This window comes from Leucopleurus acutus (genome assembly GCF_964270905.1).
Source record: "Leucopleurus acutus genome assembly, chromosome: 7".
Classification (NCBI taxonomy): Eukaryota; Metazoa; Chordata; class Mammalia; order Artiodactyla; family Delphinidae; genus Leucopleurus; species Leucopleurus acutus.
In genome coordinates, this window is record NC_139150.1 from 27,210,601 (window position 1) to 27,233,411 (window position 22,811).

Genomic DNA, 22,811 nt, shown 5'->3' on the forward strand with positions numbered 1-22,811 from the left:
AGGCAATTTATGTCTCATACATTTTTAAGTCTAAGTGACTTAATCTAAGTAATTAACATAGAGAAAAAAATGACAAAGAAGAGTGCTAAATAACAGAAGTTAGTCTAAAACAGGATACAGGAATTCAGCTTGGTGATTTGACAGAGAATGCGCAGTCCCAGCTATGCCTCTTCCTCCTGCCGTTTTCTTGTAAACAAGGTACCCTCGGGAAGGTCTGTGGGAGGCTTGCTTTAGGGTCTTGGTGCTCCGGCCATGTATGAGGCCTGAGCCTCTTAGGTGGAAGAGCCAAGTTTAGGACACTGGACCACCAGAGACCTCCCAGCCCCATGTAATAACAATCAACAAAAGCTCTCCAAGAGATCTTCACCTCAACGCAAAGACCTGGCTCCACTCAAAGATCAGCAAGCTCCAGTGCTGGACACCCTATGCCAAACAGCTAGCAAGACAGGAACACAGCCCACCCATCAGCAGAGAGGCCGCCTAAAATCATAATAAGTTCACAGACACCCCAAAACACAACACCGGACATGGTCTTACACACAAGAAACACAAACTCCAGCCACAACCACCAGAACACAGGCACCAGCCCCCTCCACCAGGAAGCCTACACAACCCACTGAACCAACCTTAGCCACTGGAGGCAGACACCAAAAACAACAGCAACTACAAATGCGCAGCCTGCTAAACGGAGACCCTAAACACAGTAAGTTAAGCAAAATGAGAAGACAGAGAAATACTCAGCAGATGAAGGAGCAAAGTAAAAACCCACCAGACCAAACAAATGAAGAGGAAATAGGCAGTCTACCTGAAAAAGAATTCAGAGTAACAGTAGTAAAGATGATCCAAAATCTTGGAAATACAATGAACAAAATACAAGAAACGTTTAACAAGAAACTAGAAGAACTAAAGAGCAAATAAACAGGGATGAACAACACAATAAATGAAATTAAAAATTCTCTAGAAGGAATCAATAGCAGAATAACTGATGCAGAAGAACGCATAAGTGACCTAGAAGATAAAATAGTGGAAATAACTACCACAGAGCAGAATAAAGAAAAAAGAATGAAAAGAATTGAGGACAGTCTCAGAGACCTCTGGGACAACATTAAATGCACCAACATTCGAATTATAGGGCTCCCAGAAGAAGAAGAGAAAAAGAAAGGGTCTGAGAAAATATTTGAAGAGATTATAGTTGAAAACTTCCCTAATATAGGAAAAGAAATAGTCAATCAAGTCCAGGAAGCACAGAAAGGATAAATCCAAGGAGAAAGACGCCAAAACACATATTAATCAAACTATCGAAAATTAAATACAAAGAAAAAATATTAAAAGCAGCAAGGGAAAAGCAACAAAAACCATATAAGGGAATCCCCATAAGGTTAACAGCTGATCTTTCAGCAGAAACTCTGCAAACCAGAAGGGAGCGGCAGGACATATTTAAAGTGATGAAAGGGAAAAACCTAAAACCAAGATTACTCTACCAGGCAAGAATCTCATTCAGATTCAATGGAGAAGTTAAAAACTTTACAGACAAGCAAAAGCTAACAGAATCAAGTACCACCAAACCAGCTTTACAGCAAATGCTAAAGGAACTTCTCTAGGCAGAAACACAAGAGACGGAAAAGACCTACAATAACAAACCCAAAACATTTAAGAAAATGGTAATAGGCACACACATAGATAATTACCTTAAATGTACATGAATTAAATGCTCCAAACAAGACACAGACTGGCTGAATGGATACTGAAACAAGACCCATATATATGCTCTCTACAAGAGACTCACTTCAGACCTAGGGACACATACAGACTGAAAGTGAGAGGATGAAGAAATTTATTCAAAAGAAAGCTGGAGTAGCAATACTCATATCAGATAAAATAGACTTTAAAATAAAGACTATTAAAACAGACAAAGAAGGACACTACATAACGATCAAGGGATCAATCCAAGAAGAAGATATAACAATTGTAAATGCGTATGAACCCAGAACAGGAGCACCTCAATACATAAGGGAAATGCTAACAGCCACAAAAGGGGAAATCGACAGTAGCACAATAATAGTAGGGGACCTTAACACCCCACTTTCACCAATGGAGAGATCATCCAAAATGAAAATAAATAAGGAAATGCAAGCTTTAAATGACACATTAAACAAAATGGACTTAATTGATATTTAAAGGACATTCCATCCAAAAACAACAGAATACGCTTTCTTCTCAAGTGCTCATGGAACATTCTCCAGGATAGATCATATCTTGGGTCACAAATTAAGCCTTGGTAAACTTAAGAAAACTGAAATCATATTAAGTATCTTTTCTGACCACAACGCTATGAGACTAGATATCAATTACAGGAAAAATCCTGTAAAAAAAAATAAAAACACATGGAAGCTAAACAATACACTACTAAATAACCAAGAGATCACTGAAGAAATCAGAGGAAATAAAAAAAAACCTAAAAACAAATGACAGTGAAAACACAACAACCCAAAACCTATGGGATGCAGCAAAAGCAGTTCTAAGAGGGAGCTTAGAGCAATACAATCCTACCTCAAGAAGCAAGAAACATCTTAAATAAACAACCTAACCTTACACCTAAAGCAATTAGAGCAAGAAGAACAAAAAAACCAAAAAGACAAAGTTAGCAGAAGGAAAGAAATCATAAAAATAGATCAGAAATAAATAAAAAAGAAATGAAGGACATAAGAGCAAAGATCAGTAAAACTGAAAGCTGGTTCTTTGAGAAGATAAAATTGATAAACTATTAGCCAGACTCTTCAAGAAAAAAGGGAAAAGGCTCAAATCAACAAAATTACACATGAAAAAGGAGAAGTAACAACTGACACTGCAGAAATACAAAGGACCATGAGAGGTTACTACAAGCAACTGTATGCCAATAAAATGGACAACCTGGAAGAAATGGACAAACTCTTGGAAAAGCACAACCTTCCGAGATGAACCAGGAAGCAATAGAAAATATAAACAGACCAGTCACAAGCACTGAAATTGAAACTGTGATTAAAAATCTTCCAACAAACAAAAGCCCAGGACCAGATGGCTTCACATGCAAATCCTATCAAACATTGAGAGAAGAGCTAACACCTATCCTGCTCAAACTCTTCCAAAATATTGCAGATGGAGGAACACTCCCAAACTCATTCTACGAGGCCACCATCACCTGATACCAAAACCAAAGATGTCACAAAAAAAGAAAACTACAGGCTAATATCACTGATGAACATAGATGCAAAAATCCTCAACAAAAAACTAGCAATCAGAATCCAACAGCACATTAAAAGGATCATACACCATGACCAAGTGGGGTTTATCCCAGGAATGCAAGGATTCTTCAATATATGCAAATCAATCAACATGATACACCATATTAACAAACTGCCGGAGAAAAACCATATGATCATCTCAACAGATGCAGAAAAAGCTTTCAACAAAATTCAACACCCATTTATGATAAAAACCCTCCAGAAGGTAGGCATAGAGGGAACTTACCTCAACATAATAAAGGCCATATATGACAAACCTACAGCCAACATGGATCTCAATGGTGAAAAACTAAAACCATTTCCACTAAGACCAGGAACAAGACAACGTTGCCCACTCTCACCACTATTATTCAACATAGTTTTGGAAGTTTTAGCCACAGCAATCAGAGAAGAAAAAGAAATAAAAGGAATTCAAATTGGAAAAGAAGAAGTAAAACTGTCACTGTTTGCAGATGACATGATACTATACATACAGAATCATAATGATACCACCAGAAAACTACTAGAGCTAACCAATGAAGTTCGTAAAGTTGCAGGATACAAAATTAATGCACAGAAATCTCTTGCATTCCTATACACTAATGACAAAAAATCTGAAATTGAAATTAAGGAAACACTCCCATTTACTGCTGCAATAAAAAGAATAAAATACCTAGGAATAAACCTACCTAAGGAGACAAAAAACCTGTATATAGAAAACTATAAGACACTGATGAAAGAAACAGATGGAGAGACATACCATGTTCTTGGAATGGAAGAATCAACATTGTGAAAATGACTCTACTACCCAAAGCAATCTACAGATTCAATGCAATCCCTATCAAACTACTAATGGCATTTTTTACAGAACTGTAACAAAAAACTTCACAATTTGTATGGAAACATAAAAGACCCTGAATAGCCAAAGCAGTGTTGAGAAAGAAAAACGGAGCTGGAGGAATCAGGCTCCTTGACTTCAGAGTATACTACAAACCTACAGTACCTTCAGTAATGGTACTGGCATAAAAACAAAAATATAGATCAATGGAACAGGATAGAAAGCCCAGAGATAAACCCATGCACATATGGTTACCTTATCTTTGATACAGGAGGCAAGAATATACAATGGAAAAAAGACAGCCTCTTCAATAAGTGGTGCTGGGAAAACTGGACAGCTATATGTAAGAGAATGAAATTAGAACACTCCCTAACACCATACACAAAAATAAACTCAAAATGGATTCAAGACCTAAATGTAAGGCCAAACACTAAAAAACTCTGAGAGGAAAACATAGGCAGAACACTCTATGACATAAATCACAGCAAGATCCTTTTTTGGCCCACCTCCTAGAGAAATGGAAATAAAAACAAAAATAAACAAATGGGACCTAATGAAACTTAAAAGCTTTTGCACAGAAAAGGAAAACATAAACAAGATGAAAAGACAACCCTCAGAATGGGAAAAAATATTTGCAAACGAAGCAACTGACAAAGGATTAATCTCCAAAACATACAAGCAGCTCATGCAGCTCAATATCAAAAAAAACAAGCAACCCGGGGCTTCCCCGGTGGCGCAGTGGTTGAGAGACTGCCTGCCGATGCAGGGGACATGGGTTCGTGCCCCGGTCCGGGAAGATCTCGCATGCCGCAGAGCGGCTGCGCCCATGAGCCATGGCCGCTGAGCCTGCGCGTCCGGAGCCTGTGCTCTGCAACGGGAGAGGCCACAGCAGTGTGAGGCCCGCGTACCGCAAAAAAAATAAAATAATAAATAAAAATAAAGTTTAAAAAAAAAACAACAAGCAACCCAACCCAAAAATGGGCAGAAGACCTAAATATACATTTCTCCAAAGATGATATACAGATTGCCAACAAACACATGAAATGATGCTCAACATTACTAATCATTAGAGAAATGCAAATCAAAACTACAGTGAGGTATCACCTCACACCTGTCAGAATGGCCATCATCAAAAAATCTACAAACAATAAATGCTGGAGAGGGTGTGGAGAAAAGGGAACCCTCCTGCACTGTTGGTGGGAATATAAATTGATACAGCCACTATGGAGAACAGTATGCAGGTTCCTTAAGAAACTAAAAATAGAACTACCATACAACCCAGCAATCCTACTACTGGGCATATACCTTGAGAAAACCATAATTCAAAAAGAGACACGTACCACAACATTCACTGCAGCACTTTTTACAACAGCCAGGACATGGAAGCAATCTACGTGCCCATCAACAGATAAATGGATAAAGAAGATGTGGCAATATATAAATGGAATATTACTCAGCCATAAAAAGAAGCGAAATTGAGGTATTTGTAGTGAGGTGGATGGACCTAGAGTCTGTCATACAGAGTGAAGTAAGTAAAAAAGAGAAAAACAAATACCATATGCTTACACATATATATGGAATCTAAAAATAAATGGTTCTGAAGAACCTGGGGGCAGGACAAGAATAAAGACGCAGACATAGAGAATGGACTTGAGGACATGGCGAGTGGTAAGGGTAAGCTGGGACGAAGTGAGAGAGTAGCACTGACATATATGCACTACCAAATGTAAAAGAGATAGCCTGTGGGAAGCAGCCGCATAGCACAGGGAGATCAGCTTGGTGCTTTGTGACCACCTAGACGGGTCTGATAGGGAGGGTGGGAGGCAGATGCAAGAGTGAGGAGATATGGGGATATATGTATACGTACAGCTGATTTACTTTGTCATACAGCAGCAACTAACACAACACTGTAAATCAGTTATACTCCAATAAAGATGTTAAAAATAAAATAAAATAAAACAGGATACAAGCAGGATGCGAATTCACTGACAAATGAAAGCTAACCCAGTTTAAGTAGGAAAGACGAAATTAGAATTTAGGTTAATACCAAGAGTTGAGCTTCCCACGGTTAGCCTCTGAGAACTGTTTTCACCCTTCCTTAATTTTCCTCCTCTGACTACCAAAACAGTATGACTTAACTCGGCCAAAACAGAACAGTAAGTTAAATACAGTTCATATTAGTCCAATACAAGAGCTTTGCTCTTGCTCTTACTACTCTAACAAATTAATAATTTTATGTATATGCTTTGAAAAAGACTATTACAGAATGACAGACCTATAAAACTATACCTTTTGTTGTACTCTTCCTCATAAAAATGCAGTCTCAGTTATGCAAAGGTGCAATATATAACTGATACTTGGAAGTTAAAGGAAAACAAAATGGGGCATAAAAATCAATACACAGAGAAATTATAAAATATTTATTCCCCCCCAGAAACAGTTTTCAAAAAAAAAAATCCTATGAAAGGGTACACTGTCTTCCAAACTATTAAACATACTAGGACATACCAAGTTATTGTTTCCCTTTGCCAGTAGATGGTGCTAATCTCCAAATGTGAGCACTATGAGCTACTGTACTAAAGATGACCTTGCCAATAAGTACATTCACATACTCCCTTACTTTAGCTTGCTAGAGTTTAAAGTACATTACAAACATCATTTTAATTTCCCAAATTAAAATCAAATGAAGCAAAGATTACACATTTGTTCTCAACATTAAAACCTTGAAAAAGAAAACAGTAAAATATACTATGCCTTTAAGCAAGCATCATTTTTTATATTTAAGGGTCTGTGAGCACAAAGACAATGCCAGTATTTCCCAAGTCCAAAACAATACACTGTATAAGTGCAGGCTAAAGGACTAGGTAGCCTAGGTTTGAATGCTGGCTCCAGCTACTAGATATCTGTGATTACTTGGGCAAGTTATTTAACCCTTCTTGCCTCAGATTCCTCATTTATTAAATGAAAATAATAGAGAGCCTACCTCACCAGTTTCTTGTGAGGTTAAATGAGATAATAAATGTAAAGCACTTAGAAAAGTGTCTGTACTACATCAGTGGCTGCTCTTGTTGTTTTGTAATGCCCAACAACTAGAATCAATAAAAATGCTCATCAGAAGAATAAATAAAATACAGTTATTAATATTAATAGATTATACAACAGTGAGAAAGAATGAATGTACTACAGCTACTAGCAAAACACAGATGAATCTTAGTAACATAATGTTGAATGAAAAAAGTCCTAGAGAACTATACAGAGCATAATACCCCATTTTAAAATAGGGCCCAAAACAAATAAAACTAAAAAAATCTATTGTTTATATATTCATATATAAAATATACACCTTTTTAAAAAATACAAACACAAAGATAAACACAGGGTAGAGGTTAACTGTGGAAAAAGTGCAGAGAGATGGGATTTGGGAGAGAAATATAAGTATATATATAAGTTATTGGTAAAGTCCAGTTCTTAGATTAAGTGCAATACAGTGGAGATGTAAATTATTACAACCATTCTGGGAAATGATTTCTCATTATCTAGTAGAGCTTAAAAATCACTTTCCCTGGGGCTTCCCTGGTTGCACAGTGGTTGAGAGTCCACCTGCCGATGCAGGGGACACGGGTTCGTGCCCCGGTCCGGGAAGATCCCACATGCCGCGGAGCGGCTGGGCCCATGAGCCATGGCCGCTGAGCCTGCGTATCTGGAGCCTGTGCTCCGCAACGGGAGAGGCCACAGCAGTGAGAGGCCCGCGTACCGCAAAAAAAATAAAAAATAAAATAAAATAAAATAAATCACTTTCCCTATAACTCAGTAAATCTACTCTTAAGCTATATCAAGAGAAAATCTTACCCATGTACATCATGTTCTTAGCAATACTGTAACAGAAAAAATACTAGAAACAACTCTATGTCAACAGAGAAATGGATGAATATACGATGACAATTCATTCTGATAAGCTATACAGAAGTGAAAAGTAATAAATTACAAGCATACACAATAGACTGAATCTCAGGAACAGAGGCTGAACAAAAAAAGCAAGTCACTGAAAAATACATACATATGATTCCATTTATAAAATTTTCAAAAACTATATTATTTAGAAAAATATATGTCAGAACTGCATAGAAAACTAAAGGAATGAAAGGTACAAAATTAAGGGTAATTGTTACCTATGAGTAAGGAAGAGAGAAGATGGGATCGGGCTGAGGGTGGAGGGTCACATGGGGACATCAAAACTAACGGCAACTGTTCTGGGAAGATGGTGGCAGCAGTAGTTGCCTAGATTTTGATCTCTTCAAATCCCCTCATAAAAACAGGGCAACTAGATAGTAAAGCCAAAATCCCATCCATAGCACTTACAACAAAACTATGTGACAAGGTATCCCTTTAAATCCCAAAACGCAAATGGGTAAAGGCAAATCACCACCATACATAGAACTAAACTGCTTGGCAGGAAGAAGAAAGCAGCAAGGTGGCAACTAATGGACCTAAGAACAAAACATCTTCAAAATAGCTAATGGGAACTCACTAGAAGGCACAGCAGGCCAATCTGGAAAACAACAACAACAGCTGAAACTGGAAGGATTCTTACATTTCCAATACCAGGTGAGACAAAGGGTCCATGATAACGTCTGAAGGGGTTGGACCAATGTAGTCCCTGTGAACTCTGAAAACTGATCCACCCAGGCTCCCTTCTAGAACAAGTCCAATAAGAAGAAGAAACTGCTGATGTAGAATCAAAACTGAGCAGGATAGAACAAAAGAAGGGGAAGGTCCAGACCAAACTGGGGAAGGGGAAAAGACCCAGGAAATCTCAGAAAGCAGGTCATCATCTTTTAATAAAATATTTTTGTAAGTGGCAATTCTTTTCTTAATCTAAATGATGGATATACAAGTTTTTATTATATCATAATTCTTTATACTCTGCATATTTTTATAAATGTTCCTTTGTACCTACTCAATATTAATTAAAACTTTTAAAAAACACATATTGTTCATAATGAAAACTGTTCTTGGTTAAGATCATGCTAAGTTGAAATCCAGACCCTGCCATTTACCAACTCTTCAGGCCTCAATTTCCTCTTATGTAAAATGGGCATAATAAAAGATCTCAAGTTAACAAATAATTAAATACTATACTATTAATTCACTACATAAAAATGCATTTCTTATTTTCCATTTCTAACATATCTTTTTGTTTCAGCCAAGGAAGTATATATTTACAGACAAGCACTTTTATTTCATTTAGTGTATCACTAACCAAGATCTGTAATTTCTTGCTACTAATTATAGAACTCCCATATAACAGAACACAAGCTTTCCGTTCCTTTAGCAATGTACTTACTGAACTTAGAACAATACTTGGCACACAGTTAACAAAACAAAGTCCCTTCTCTGATAGGCTGTTATTCTAGTGGAGTGAGACAAACCAACATGAGAAGAAATAAACAGACAACATATCATACAGTAATAAATCTAGGGGAAAAAAAAGAAGTATGATGTGATAGTCATGGGAGAGGAGGTGTTTTTTTCAGAGAAGATCTCTCCAAGAAAAGAAAATATGAGTCTTCTGGGAAAAGAACATCACAGAGAAAAGAAAGCAAGCACAAAGGCGCTGAAGCAGAAGAACATCTTTGTGTTCAAGAAATGGCAAAGCCAACGTGGCTAGCACAGACTGAGCAGGCGTACAGGAGAAAGACATTACAACAAAGAGAGTGGAAGGGGAAGATTTTATAGGGTCTTATAGGCTACGTTAAGAATTTTGAATTTTACTTGTAGTAAGATAAGAAACTATTGAGCATAGGAGTAATATGTTCCAACATTTTAAAATAATCACTTTATCTACTATGTGAAGAAAAGACTCAGGGGGATAATGAAAGAAGCAGCTAGAACACTTAGGAAGCTACTGCAACTGTCCAAGCAATAGTGGTAATTAGTATACAGGAGCAGAAGTGGAAGTGATGAAAAGTGTCAGATTCTGGATATCCTACTTTTCATATAGGTTAAGCATCTACACACATAAAAAGAATTCTCCAAAATGTTAATATCCTTTTAAAATATTGCTATAGAAATAAAAGTCCTTGAGAAAGTGTTTTAAAACACATAGCAACTGGAAGAATATACTTTAAGGGATGGTTAAACAAGTCAATGAGAGACAGTGGCTGTTAAGTGGCAAGGCTCTAAAGTCAAACTTCCTGGTTTTGGATCCTAGCTCAATCACTTACTAAATATGAAAATTTCAGCAAAGTTCCTCTATGCCTCAGATTTCTCATTTTTCAAATGGAAATAATAATAGCTACTTCATTGGACTCTGGTGATTAAACATGACAACGAATATAAAGAATTTAGCTGACATATGGTAATAACTCAATAAACATTAGCTATCAAATTTATTGTTCTACTCTTAATAGTTTCTACTGACACTAGTTCCCACTATGTGTCCCATTGCTACTACTATTTATAATATTCCCTTTTATGACTGGTTACATATTCATTTAAAATCATCACAATAAAAATTAACTTCAAGTGCTCCTAATGTTACGTATTTCATTGCTATGGTTTCTAATCAAAAGCACGGTTTTTGCTTTAGGTATAACAAAGCTCTCTGATTTGTATTACACTTTTTTTTTTTAACTTGATGTATCATTCCTCTTAAAGATAACTGAAGCCGAATTTGCAAGAATCCAAAGCAATTCCTACTAACATTTTTTTCTTCACTTCAAAACTAAATTCAAAATAAAATTAATGTTAAATTTCATAAGGCTCTGAAAAATCGAACAAAGAGTATGACAATTACCAAAACCAATTACCATAAATATCATGATCACTTGGACTTTTTGTGTAGTTGGTCACATTCTTGATTATCATGTTGTATAACTGTGTGTATAGGTTAGGTTCACAAGATCAACTGTTGGGGGTCAAATATTTGATGCCCTTTCATATTTGAAATGCTTCCACTAAAGATACATAAGACAACAATACCTACCTCTGGGAGAGGATAAGGGAGAAGGGTGAGAAAGAGACATACTTTGCACTTAAAACCTTTGGCATTATTTGGGTTCCTTCCTTTGCACATGCATTAACTTTTAAGAATATAAAATATTTTTTAAAGAAAAAAATTCCATTTACTAACAATTTACAGATTTTTTTAAATGTCTCATAGTTCACCACAATGGCAGCTTACCAGATTGAAGATGCCAGTAATATATTAGTGCTGTTTGCAAGAAACCTCAATGGAGGCTCCCCAAGGAGTACACAAGATAAAATTCCTCCACCAAAGCAGTGGAGCATAGCAGTAAACCAGCTTGACAGAGGATTCTTCCATGCCACCGCCACTGCTCCTGAAATGATAAAGTAAATATGCCATCTGAGATACTGTATATTAAACAAGTCCTGAGGTACCAGTGGCACTAAACACACTTCTTAATTTCATAATTTTCTAGAACATACTCATAAGTGTGACAATCATGATCATCATAAAACATATCTTTTGTTCTTTAAATCAACACTGGAAATATTTTGTTAAGACATGGGTGACTTGGGCAACTTTAAAATACTCTGTTCAGGATCTTTGCCAGTTTCCTAGTAGTACATTATTAAAGACAATCTCCCCAACCACTGTCTCCTTTCATTCCCAACCCTACTGTAAGTATGCCGGTTAATATGCCAAAGTGATACATTAAGAAAAATTTATAATCTTAAGTACGTAAGAAAATAAAGCCTGAAATAAATAAACTAAAATTTCAATATGACAGGCTTGAAATAGAATAACAAAATAAACCCAGAGGTGAAAGCCTGATGAGGAACAGGTATTTACATCATCTCAAATGTCTCCTAACAAATTATTTATTAATTACAGAGGGAAGTAATAACTTTACAGTGGACAAACCTTGCAGACATCACTGTAAACTAACAATATCAGGTGATTCCTGATATTATGCACTAAGACCACATCATCACTTCCATAGTATTTCTACCAAAAATGTATAACCTGAACTAATTTAATTATACACACTCAAATTGAGCATTATTCTGAAAAAAAACAACAACAGGGCTTCCCTGGTGGCGCGGTGGTTGAGAGTCCACCTGCCGATGCCGGGGACACGGGTTAGTGCCCCAGTCCAGGAAGATCCCACATGCCGCGGAGGGGCTGGGCCCATGAGCCATGGCCACTGAGCCTGCGTGTCCGGAGCCTGTGCTCCACAATGGGAGAGGGCACAACAGTGAGTGGCCCGCGTACGGTATAAAACAACAACAAAAACAACAAACACCTAGCCTATATTTTAACAATGTCAAGGTCAAGGAACACACACAAAAAAGGCTGATGGAATGTTTCAGATTAAATGACATTAAAGAGAACTAAATGCAACGCATTTCCTAGATCATATCCCCAAGTGAGAAAGAACATCTATAAGAGACCTTTTTGGACAACTGATGAAATCTAAATATGGATTGTGGCTTTGATTACAGTATTGTATCACTGTTAAACTTCCTGATTTTGATAACTATAATGTGGTTCTTAAAATTAACGCACTTAAGTAATCAGAAGTAACTGGGCAAAATGTCTCCAATTCACACTCAAGTGGTTCTGAAAAAATACTATGCATAGACAAAAACATCCAGAGAAGTGGTAAAGTACAAACTTCTAGTTATAAGATGAATAAGTTCTTGGGATCTGATGTACAGCATAATGACTGCAGTTAATAATACCGTATAGGGCTTCCCAGGTGGCGCAGTGGTTGAGAGTCCGCCTGCCGATGCAGGGGACACGGGTTCGTGCCCTGGTCCTGGAGGATCCCACATGCCGCAGAGCGGCTGGGCCCGTGAGCCATGGCCGCTGAGCCTGCGCGTCCGGAGCCTGTGCTCCGCAACGGGAGAGGCCACAACAGTGAGAGGCCCGTGTACCTCAAAAAAAAACCCAAAAACAAACAAAAAAATAATAATACTGTATAATAATATCTTATATACTTAAAATTTGCTGAGAGTAGATTTTTAAGTGTTGTCACCACACATACACACACACACGTGCACACACACACAAAAGGTAACTGTGAGGTGATGAATGTGCTAATTAACTTGATTGTGGTAATCACAATGTATTTGTATATCAAATCATCACATTGCACACTTTAAATATATATAATTTTGTCAACTATATGTCAATAAAGCTGGGAAAAAAATAAAATAAATGGGGCAAAATGTCAGTAGTTGGTGATTCTGGGTAAAGTATATAGAAGTTCCTTGACCTACTCTGGCAACTCTTCTGTAAGTGAAATTATTAAAGGAAAAAGTACAAAAAAAAAAATTCTTTTTAACCCAGCCAGAGAAATAGAAGCAAACTGTAAAAATGAAAGTAGAAACTAATTAGATGCTAAAACAGGCAGATAGAGATAGGCAATCAATAAAGCCAACCCAAAGCTTTTCTTGGAAAAGACCAATAAAACAGAACATTGTTCAGCAAGTCTGAAAAATGGAGGGGAGAGAGGAAGGAATGAGTATTAGAAGCAAAAAAAAAAAAAAAAAAAAAAAGGAAATAATTTTAGAGAGTTTTTTTTTTATTATAAGAAAACATGCATTTAATCTAATAAATGTGAAGATATAGTTGAAATGGACAATTTTCCTAAAAAACGATATATTAGCAAAATTCCCTTACGAACAGGTAGAAACTTGAACATACAAATAACTACGGAAAAAAGTTAGAGGGTAATCCAAGATCTATCTATCCTAAGAAAGGTGCTAGACCCAGATAAATTTATGCAAAACATTTATCAAATAATTTTTGATTACTCATTTTTATGTTATATAACCATATAGGTTTAGAAAAACTTTAATCAGTCTATAAACAATATAACTGCAGCATAAAAAATTACAGAGAAAAGAAAGAAGAGAGAAGGAGAGGGGAAGGAGGAAGGGAAAGAGTCAGGGAGGAAGGGAGGAGGGGGAAAGGAGGGAGGGAAGAAAAAAGAGAGGAAGAAGATACATTATAATTCTAACTTATGAGTATAGTGCACAAATACATCAATAATAAATTGAAACCTAGTTTTTCAAAAGAATAATATATCATAACCAAGTAGATTTTATCCAAAGAATTTAAGGAAGGTTCAATAGTTAGAAATGCATTAAAATCATTCATTATAGGGCTTCCCTGGTGGCACAGTGGTTAAGGGTCCGCCTGCCAGTGCAGGGGACATGGGTTCAAGCCCTGGTCCGGGAAGATCCCACATGCCGCAGAGCAACTAAGCCCGTGCGCCACAACTACTGAGCCTGCGCTCTAGAGCCTGTGAGCCACAACAACTGAGCCCACGCTCCTAGAGCCCATGCTCCACAAGAGAAGCCACCACAATGAGAAGCCTGCGCACTACAACGAAGAGTGGTCCCCGCTCACGGCAACTGTCCAAAGCCCATGCAGCAATGAGGACCCAACACAGCCAAAAATAAATTAAATAAATACATTTTTTTAAAAAAGACATTTTTTCCAAATAAAGTCACGTTAAAAAAAAAAAAGTGCCTACCTCGGAATACAAGTTTGTTACCTTTAAAAAAAAATTATGAACTATACTAACAAATTATTATGATCACTCCTTTAGACAGAAAGTAAAAGGTCATTTGATAAAAATTCAACATTCCCCTTTAAAAAATCCAGCCATCTAAGAACAGAAAAAAGCCATAAAGGAAAAGATTTACAAGTTTGACATCATCAAAATTTAAAACTTCTACATAACAAAAGACTGGGATAAAATTTTTTTAACCAATAAGGCAAATTCCAACAAATCAATAGAAAAAGACAACAAACAACAGAAAAATGGGCAAGTCACAAAGCAGAAACTATAAATGACTAATAAATATATCAAAAAACTAAACAAAGGAAAGTCCTCAACTCATCAGTCGTTAAGGAAAAAGAAATTTTAAAAATGTTATTTCATATACCTTCAATTGGCAAAAAAATTACAGCTTAATATTAACAAATTATCAAAGGTGTGAAGAAATTCACATACTCTTGTGAGAATAAAAACAAGTAAAGCCATTTTGAAAAACAATTTGGCAGTTATCAATTAAAATTTTAAATTTAAAATTGACTCAAGTGCCCGAGGAGTGTCATACAAGAATATTAAAGCAGTGTTGTTCATAATGCTGTGAAAAAAATGAAAACAATCTAAATGACCATCATCAGAGGAAGAGTTAAACCATGATCATTTGCACTATGGAATACTATACAAGAGCAATTCAAGAGTGTGGTAGATCAACGTCAACATGGGAAGATCCCCAAGACATGCTGTTGAGTAAAAACAAGAAACCAAACACAATCATGTTGAAAAAAATTACAGCATGTAATTATTTATGGGCAAAAATGCAAACACTATTCATTTCTATAGGTACATACATTTACATGGAATGCACAGAAAAGGGTCTGCAATACACCAAAATGTGAACTGTTATTATCTCCTGAGAGAAGCTTAGGAGTAGGGAAGGTGGTCAAAGGGGCTTTAAATTTATTTAATTATATTGATTATATTATTTAATTATATCTGAATTCTTTAAAATAAAGTGTTTGTTAATTGTATAATTAAATTAAAATTTAGCAAATTATGTCATAACCAATCTGAGGAATATAATGCATCGATTCAAAACAATGTAGCAGCTTTACATGCACTGACGTGACAAGAAGAAAACCATATTTATATGAATATGTACAGTAAGAAATCATTTACGGGGGAAAACAGAAAACTATACATTTCTATTGGTATGTACACATGCAGCTAATGCATAAAAGAAGGTCTGCAAGAATACCCAACCAAACTATTAACTGTTATTACCTCTTAGGGAGAGGCCCTTTTATGCAAAAACAAACAACAAAACAAACTATAGAAATGTATGTGTGAATTCAGTAGGGTAATATCGTCATACTTGTACTAACATGGGAATTCATCTCTATGTGCTCATGGGAAAAAAAAAAAAGAGAGAGATAAAAATTTAAATACTGCAACCCACCATTCCACACAATAAAATGTGCCCAGGAGTGAACATGAGTTGGAAGACGTAAATTTTCGATGGTGTATATATATCGTCAAATGAAGTGATGCCAAGGTTTAATGATATGCATCTGGTGATAACTCAAGAAATGGTGACTTGTATCAATATGGAAGAAAAACTAGTTTTGAGAAACTTACTAAAAAACAGGTTGTCTATCTCCAGTGCAGCAATTTCCCCTAAACTTACGAATTATTCAAGAGTTATTTTGACGATACATGGCCATGCTGTCTTTATAGAGCCAAACCCCTATGTAAGATGTGACACCACTATGTCTCTCTACACATATATATTGCTATCCATCAAAATATGTATACGGGCACTGTTCAGTATTGCCCTGTACGATGATGACTGTTTAGAACATTGGCTAGTCAGCATAATATATGAATATGATCTTTTCTTTTAGTCAGTGGACACTAGTTGCCTTACTGAGCCATTCTCACATTGAGAGGCAATACAGAGTGCTTAAGAATCCAGACTCTGGAGCTTAATTGCCGAGGTATAAATCCTGGCTCCAGCACTTACTCTCTGTGTGAAGTGAACAAGGTAACTGCTTTCCCACATCTTAAAAAATAACAAACAAAACAGTAAGCAACAACTATTAGCTATCACTATTATTATAGAAGTAAATAGAAAAAGAAAGAAAATTACCCTTTCCTCTCTACTTCTACCCTTCAGTCACACTCATTTTCTGTAGGGTGGCAACTTCCAGACTTCTTTTTCTGTGCTTATTTACACAGGCACACCCCTTTTCCCCCTCAAGACCTTCTTCTCCCCCAACCTTGTCCTCGTGTGTGTTTGTCTGTGTGGGTGTGAGTGTGTCCCTCTCTCTCTCTCAGGCCATACCCTGGTTAGCTCTGCACACACATTCTGGAAATGGGAGCTCTAAGTGAATGAGAGTTACAATGGGCCCATCATTACACAGTTACTATGAAGACACATTCCAAAGTAACTGATTACTTCTGGTAAACATACAATTAGGGAATATGTCTGTATCCTCTGTATCCCTTAGGGTTGTTCTAATGGAAGATTTAGCATTACTATCATCCATCTGACACAACAATTAGGCTTAGGCAAATTCAAATATGCCAAAAAAGTTTTCCTTTGACCACTAAAACAATCCAAATCAAATTTACTAAATTTGATGCTTTCACACAAATTATTCACTCATGTAATATGCATTTCCAATTAAGTCTGTCAAAATAACTTTCCTTTTCCCTCAACTTTCATGGTATTTTATCCTTTCCTCTTAAAATATATCATGTTCTAGTTTTTGTTCACAAGTGTTAGCTCCACTATAAGACTGATACCCCTTGAGACTCTAAGAAACTTTAGTATAAAGTAGATGCTCAACAAATGTTTATTGTACAACAGAAAAATATATGTGCAATATTTCAAGAGTGTAAGTATGATAATTTTACTACCATTAATTTCCCTTAGTTTTATCACAAGTCACAGAGATAACTGTGATTACGTACCAGTTTTGTGACTCTTTGTAGGACCTCTAACCTCTCTTGGCTTAAACTTCAAGTTTCATAAAATGAGAATAATACATAACTTATAAGAACTTAAAATAAGAGAATATACATAAAAATACATATTTACTACCTAGTACATGTCAGACACTCTGTTGATTTGTGTGCTGAATGGATTGGTCACTGACAAGAGAGAAAAGAGGCAAGGAGAATGCAACCCTTGGGCTGCTTCTGACTCAATTATCTGAGCCCAAGATATAATACTTTTGAGTTCTTACTGCAAAGCTGGGATGAGAATGACACATTATGGCACTGAAAAGGTACTCATAACCCCAACAGTCTTAAATCAATGAAACTAAGATTTTATTAGACCAAAAAAGAAAGGAAAAGAACAGAGTTAAAGGGAGGGTCTCTCTCGTACCAGTCTTTTTTGCCTGATTTTCAAAATTATGTCAGCCAGAAATATTTCTCTAACTCAAACAGACCTTTCTTTAAAGCTTTCTTCAGTACACACACTACCATAACACATTTTTCAGCATGAGGCAATCTTATGACAAAGTTCTTTGGGCATGATGTTCCTTTGTATATATCATACTGGCACCAGTCAGTTTAATGTGAAGTTAAATTATGAAAACACAGGACTCCCCTGGCAGTCCAGTGGTTAAGACTCTGTGCTTCTACCGCAGGGGGTGCGGGTTTAACCCCTGGTCAGGGAACTAAGATCCGGCATGCCATGAGACAGGGCCAAATAAATAAAAGTATGATGCTTTCAAAATTTATATTAAAAAAATACAGAAAGTCAACCAGAAACAGCTGTATATCTTTAGGGCATATAAATAATTTTCAGTAGAAAAAAATAGTTAATATGATATCTTTAATTTCTTCTCAGTTTTAAACAAACGTGAGAGGCCCGCGTACAAAAAAAAAAAGTATAAGATATCTGAAGTACATATAATCACCTGGGGACTTTAACATCAAAATATTTTCATTATGAAATGAAAGCTGAGAAATAAAGTCACACTCTACTCCCTTAAATTCATTTAAAATCACATCCACAAAATAATCCCATTCTCTGGCCAAATGAAGTATTAGACTATGTTTTTGTTTTTGTTTTTTGTGGTACGCGGGCCTCTCACCGCTGTGGCCTCTCCCGCTGCGGAGCAACAGGCTCCGGACGCGCAGGCTCAGCGGCCATGGCTCACGGACCCAGCCGCGCCACAGCATGTGGGATCCTCCCGGACCGGGGCATGAACCCGTATCCCCTGCATCGGCAGGCGGGCTCTCAACCACTGCGCCACCAGGGAAGCCCTATTAGACTATGTTTAACATACTTTTACTGACTTAGTTAAAACAAAGACTAGAAAGATATTCTTTAATGTACTGCACACAAGACTTCTTTATTTTGATATACTCAGTCTACTTTAGTTCCGCAGTGTGTCTCCATTTTTAAGAAATAGTTACACTGTAGCTATTTCCAAATAGTCAGCATTCAGCTTGCTGGTGGTTAATATGACTTCCGGAAAGAAGCAGGGGAATGCTCTAGCCTTCTTAAAGCCTCATCTCCAGAGGTTAAGTATTTTTAAATTGCATATTAGTAAACTTTTGCCCTAGTCTTTCCCATTTATAGATTTATCTCTTTAAAAAGAAAAATTAACAACATAATCTAGCTCATATGCCTCAAGTATGCTTTTTCATCAAAATATTTTAAAATAATCATGTAGGCAACAATGGCTTAGAGATTACCTGTGACACAATTCAAGGAGTTTTATACCAAGTATGAATCATAGTGGGCCAAGTAAATCCACGGCTGTGGTTATTTCCCCAGTTCCTTAATGTATAACTAGACTAGACATACTTAGCAACTGGCACACTCTGCATATTGATTCTCTGACCCTTGGAATAAGAATCATTATGATAGGAATGATCAGGTAGAAGCCCCTAGAGTTTCTTCTCCTCACCAAGATATTTTTACAAAGCAGTATTACAGAGATGAGTACCATAACCAAAAACATGAAAGATGAAAGATGATGATAGCTATCACATTCCACTTAACTTGCTTGCTTGGGCTATATGTAAAGCAGATGGATCTTGAAAAATAATTGTGAACTATCTTAAATGTAGACTGGTAATGACTCCAACTGCAGCTGGTATTCAAAATACAGTATTTTTACTAGAACAAATTAGCATTAACCTCTGTAACCTAGTAAAGAAATGCTTTTTTCTCCATATTAATTTGCAAAGAATCCCAGAAACACTTTGCTTTTACCTGACAGGTTTAACAGTACACTATCACAGTCTTGCCTCAGATCTATGTCAACTCTCCTGCTCTCTAAACAAGTCCACAGAAATTATGATCATATTGACAGTCCACAAAACATCACATTGGCCTGCCACACCGAAGGCATTATACTGACTAGATCTATGGACAGGAAATAGCCAGCACTTTAGATATCTTAATATTACATATGGAAACCAGAAAGCATGTAGTTAAACCCCACTCCTAGGTTTCTGTACCAGAGTCCAGTCAGGAAACAGAAAATACAAAGTTTTATTAACAGAAAGGATTTAATATAAATAAGTATGTAGGTTTAAAATTGTTAACTAGATTATTGAAAAAGTAAAAAGTAAATACTATGGTGTCACAGAAGTATCAACTGTAGAAAGCTGTTACCACTCCTGGGGGAACAAAGGATAGGCTGAAATTATTAAAACTTAGAAGCTTGGAGGAAGAGCTCTTTAGACTCAAAACTGAAGACTCCTGGAGAGGGGACACTGCTCAGCTGGTGCTCTGGTCCACCTCACTCACTGAGTTTTTTCTGAGTTTTAAATACTGAGTTTTAAGTTCTTATCCCAAGCTACCTAGTTAGTGGTAGAGTTTGAACTAAACACTGGTCTTCCGACTTCTGACTTTATGAATGCTTTCTACTACAGCACACTCCCTGATCAATGTTTTGTCAGGTCACTCAAATATTCTAACTTTCCTTTAGCTTAAAAAATATTAAAGAGAGGACCTTCATGATGGCGGAGGAGTAAGACGTGGAGATCACATTCCTCCCAACAAATACATTAAAAATACATGTACGTGTGGAACAACTCCTACAGAACACCTACTGAACGCTGGCAGAAGACCTCAGACCTCCCAAAAGGCAAGAAACTCCCCACCTGCCTGGGTAGGGGAAAGGAAAAAAGAAAAAACAGAGACAAAAGAATAGAGATAGGACCTGCAACTTGGGGAGGGAGCTGTAAAGGAGGAAACGTTTCCACACACTAGGAAGCCACTTCACTGGCGGAGGTGAGGAGTGGGTGGGAGAGGGAAGCCTCAGAGCCAAGGAGGACAGCGCAGCAACAGGGGTGCGGAGGGCAAAGCGGAGAGACTCCCACACAGAGGTCAGTGCTGACCAGCACTCAACAGCGTGAGAGGCTTGTCTGCTCACCCACCAGGGTGGATGGAGGCTGGGAGCTGAGGATCGGGCTTCGGAGGTGAGATCCCAGGGAGACGACTGGGGTTGGCTGAGTGAACACAGCCTGAAGGGGGCTAATGCTCCACAGCTAACCAGGAGGGAGTCCGGGAAAAAGTCTGGAACTGCCTAAGAGGCAAGAGACCATTGTTTCCGGGTGTGCGAGGAGAGGAGATTCAGAACACCACCTAAACAAGCTTCAGAAACAGGCACAAGCCGCAGCTATCAGCACGGACACCAGAGACAGGCATGAAATGCTAAGCCTGCTTCTGCAGCCACCAAGAAGCCTTTGTGCAAGCACGGGTCACTATCCACACCTCCCCTCTGGGAAGCCTGTGCGGGCGCCACTGCCAGGGTCCCGTGATCCAGAGGCAACTTCCCCAGGAGAACGCATGGCGCCTCAGGCTGTTACAACGTCATGCCAGCCTTTGCTGTCGCAGGCTCACCCCGCATTCTGTACCCCTCCCGACCACCGGCCTGAGTGAGCCAGAGCCCCCTAATCAGCTGCTCCTTTAACCCCGTCCTGTCTGGGCGAAGAACAGACGCCAGAGGGCGACCTACACACAGAGGCAGGGCCAAATCCAAAGCTGAACCCCAGGAGCTGTGAGAACAAAGAAGAGAAAGGGAAATCTCTCCCAGCAGCCTCAGGAGCAGCAGATTAAATCTCCACAATCAACTAGATGTACCCTGCATTGTGGAATACCTGAATAGACAACGAATCATCCCAACATTGAGGCAGTGGGCTTTGGGATCAACTGTAGACTTGGGGTTTGCTGAATGCAACACCCTGGTTACTGATTTCTATGTTTATCATAGTATAGTTTTTAGTGATTCTTACCATTGGTGGATTTGTTTACTGGTTTGCTTGCTTTCTTTTATTTTATTATTTATTCTTATTTTTTATTTTAATAACTACATTTATTTTATTTATTTATTTTTCTTTCTTTCTTTTTTTCTCCCTTCTCTTCTGAGCCGGGTAGCAGACAGGGTCTTGGTGCTCCAGCCAGGTGTCAGGCCTGAGCCTCTGAGGTGGGAGAGTTCAGGACATTAGACCACCAAGACCTCCTGGCCCCATGTAACATCAATCAGCGAGAGCTCTCCAAGAGATTTCCATCTCAACACTAAGACCCTGCTCCTCTCAACGAACCGCAAGCTCCAGTGCTGGACACCCCATGCCAAACAACTAACAAGAACACAGCCCCACTCATTAGCAGAGAGGCTGCCTAAACTCATAAGTTCACAGACACCCCAAAACACAACACTGGACACGGTCCTGCCCACCAGAAAGACAAGATCCAGCCTCATCCACCAGAACACAGGCACCAGTGCCCTCCACCAGGAAACCTACAAAACCCACTGAACCAACCTTACCCACTGGGAGCAGACACCAAAAACAACGGGAACTACGAACCTGCAGCCTGCAAAAGGGAGACTCCAAACACAGTAAGTTAAGCAAACTGAGAAGACAGAGAAATACTCAGCAGATGAAGGAGCAAAGTAAAAACCAACCAGACCAAACAAATGAAGACGACATAGGCAGTCTACCTGAAAAAGAATTCAAAGTAATGATAGTAAATATGATCCAAAATCTTGGAAATAGAATGGAGAAAATACAAGATACGTTTGACAAAGAACTAGAACTAAAGCGCAAACACACAATGATGAACAACACAATAAATGGAATTTAAACTGCTCTAGAAGCAATCAATAGCAGAATAACTGAGGCAGAAGAACGAGTAAGTGACCTGGAAGA

The 22,811-nt window shown here is 37.8% G+C and overlaps 1 protein-coding gene across 2 annotated transcripts in view; it reads right to left on the minus strand.

The window, feature by feature from the left end:
* The window catches only part of TMEM38B (transmembrane protein 38B), a 69,291-nt gene that overhangs the window by 37,016 nt on the left and 9,464 nt on the right, over nt 1-22,811 (minus strand). For both annotated transcript variants that reach the window (XM_082842144.1, XM_082842143.1), the window contains exon 2: nt 11,282-11,438. In XM_082842144.1, the coding sequence (XP_082698270.1) occupies nt 11,282-11,438 (157 nt within the window). The remainder of the gene's footprint in view (nt 1-11,281; nt 11,439-22,811) is intronic.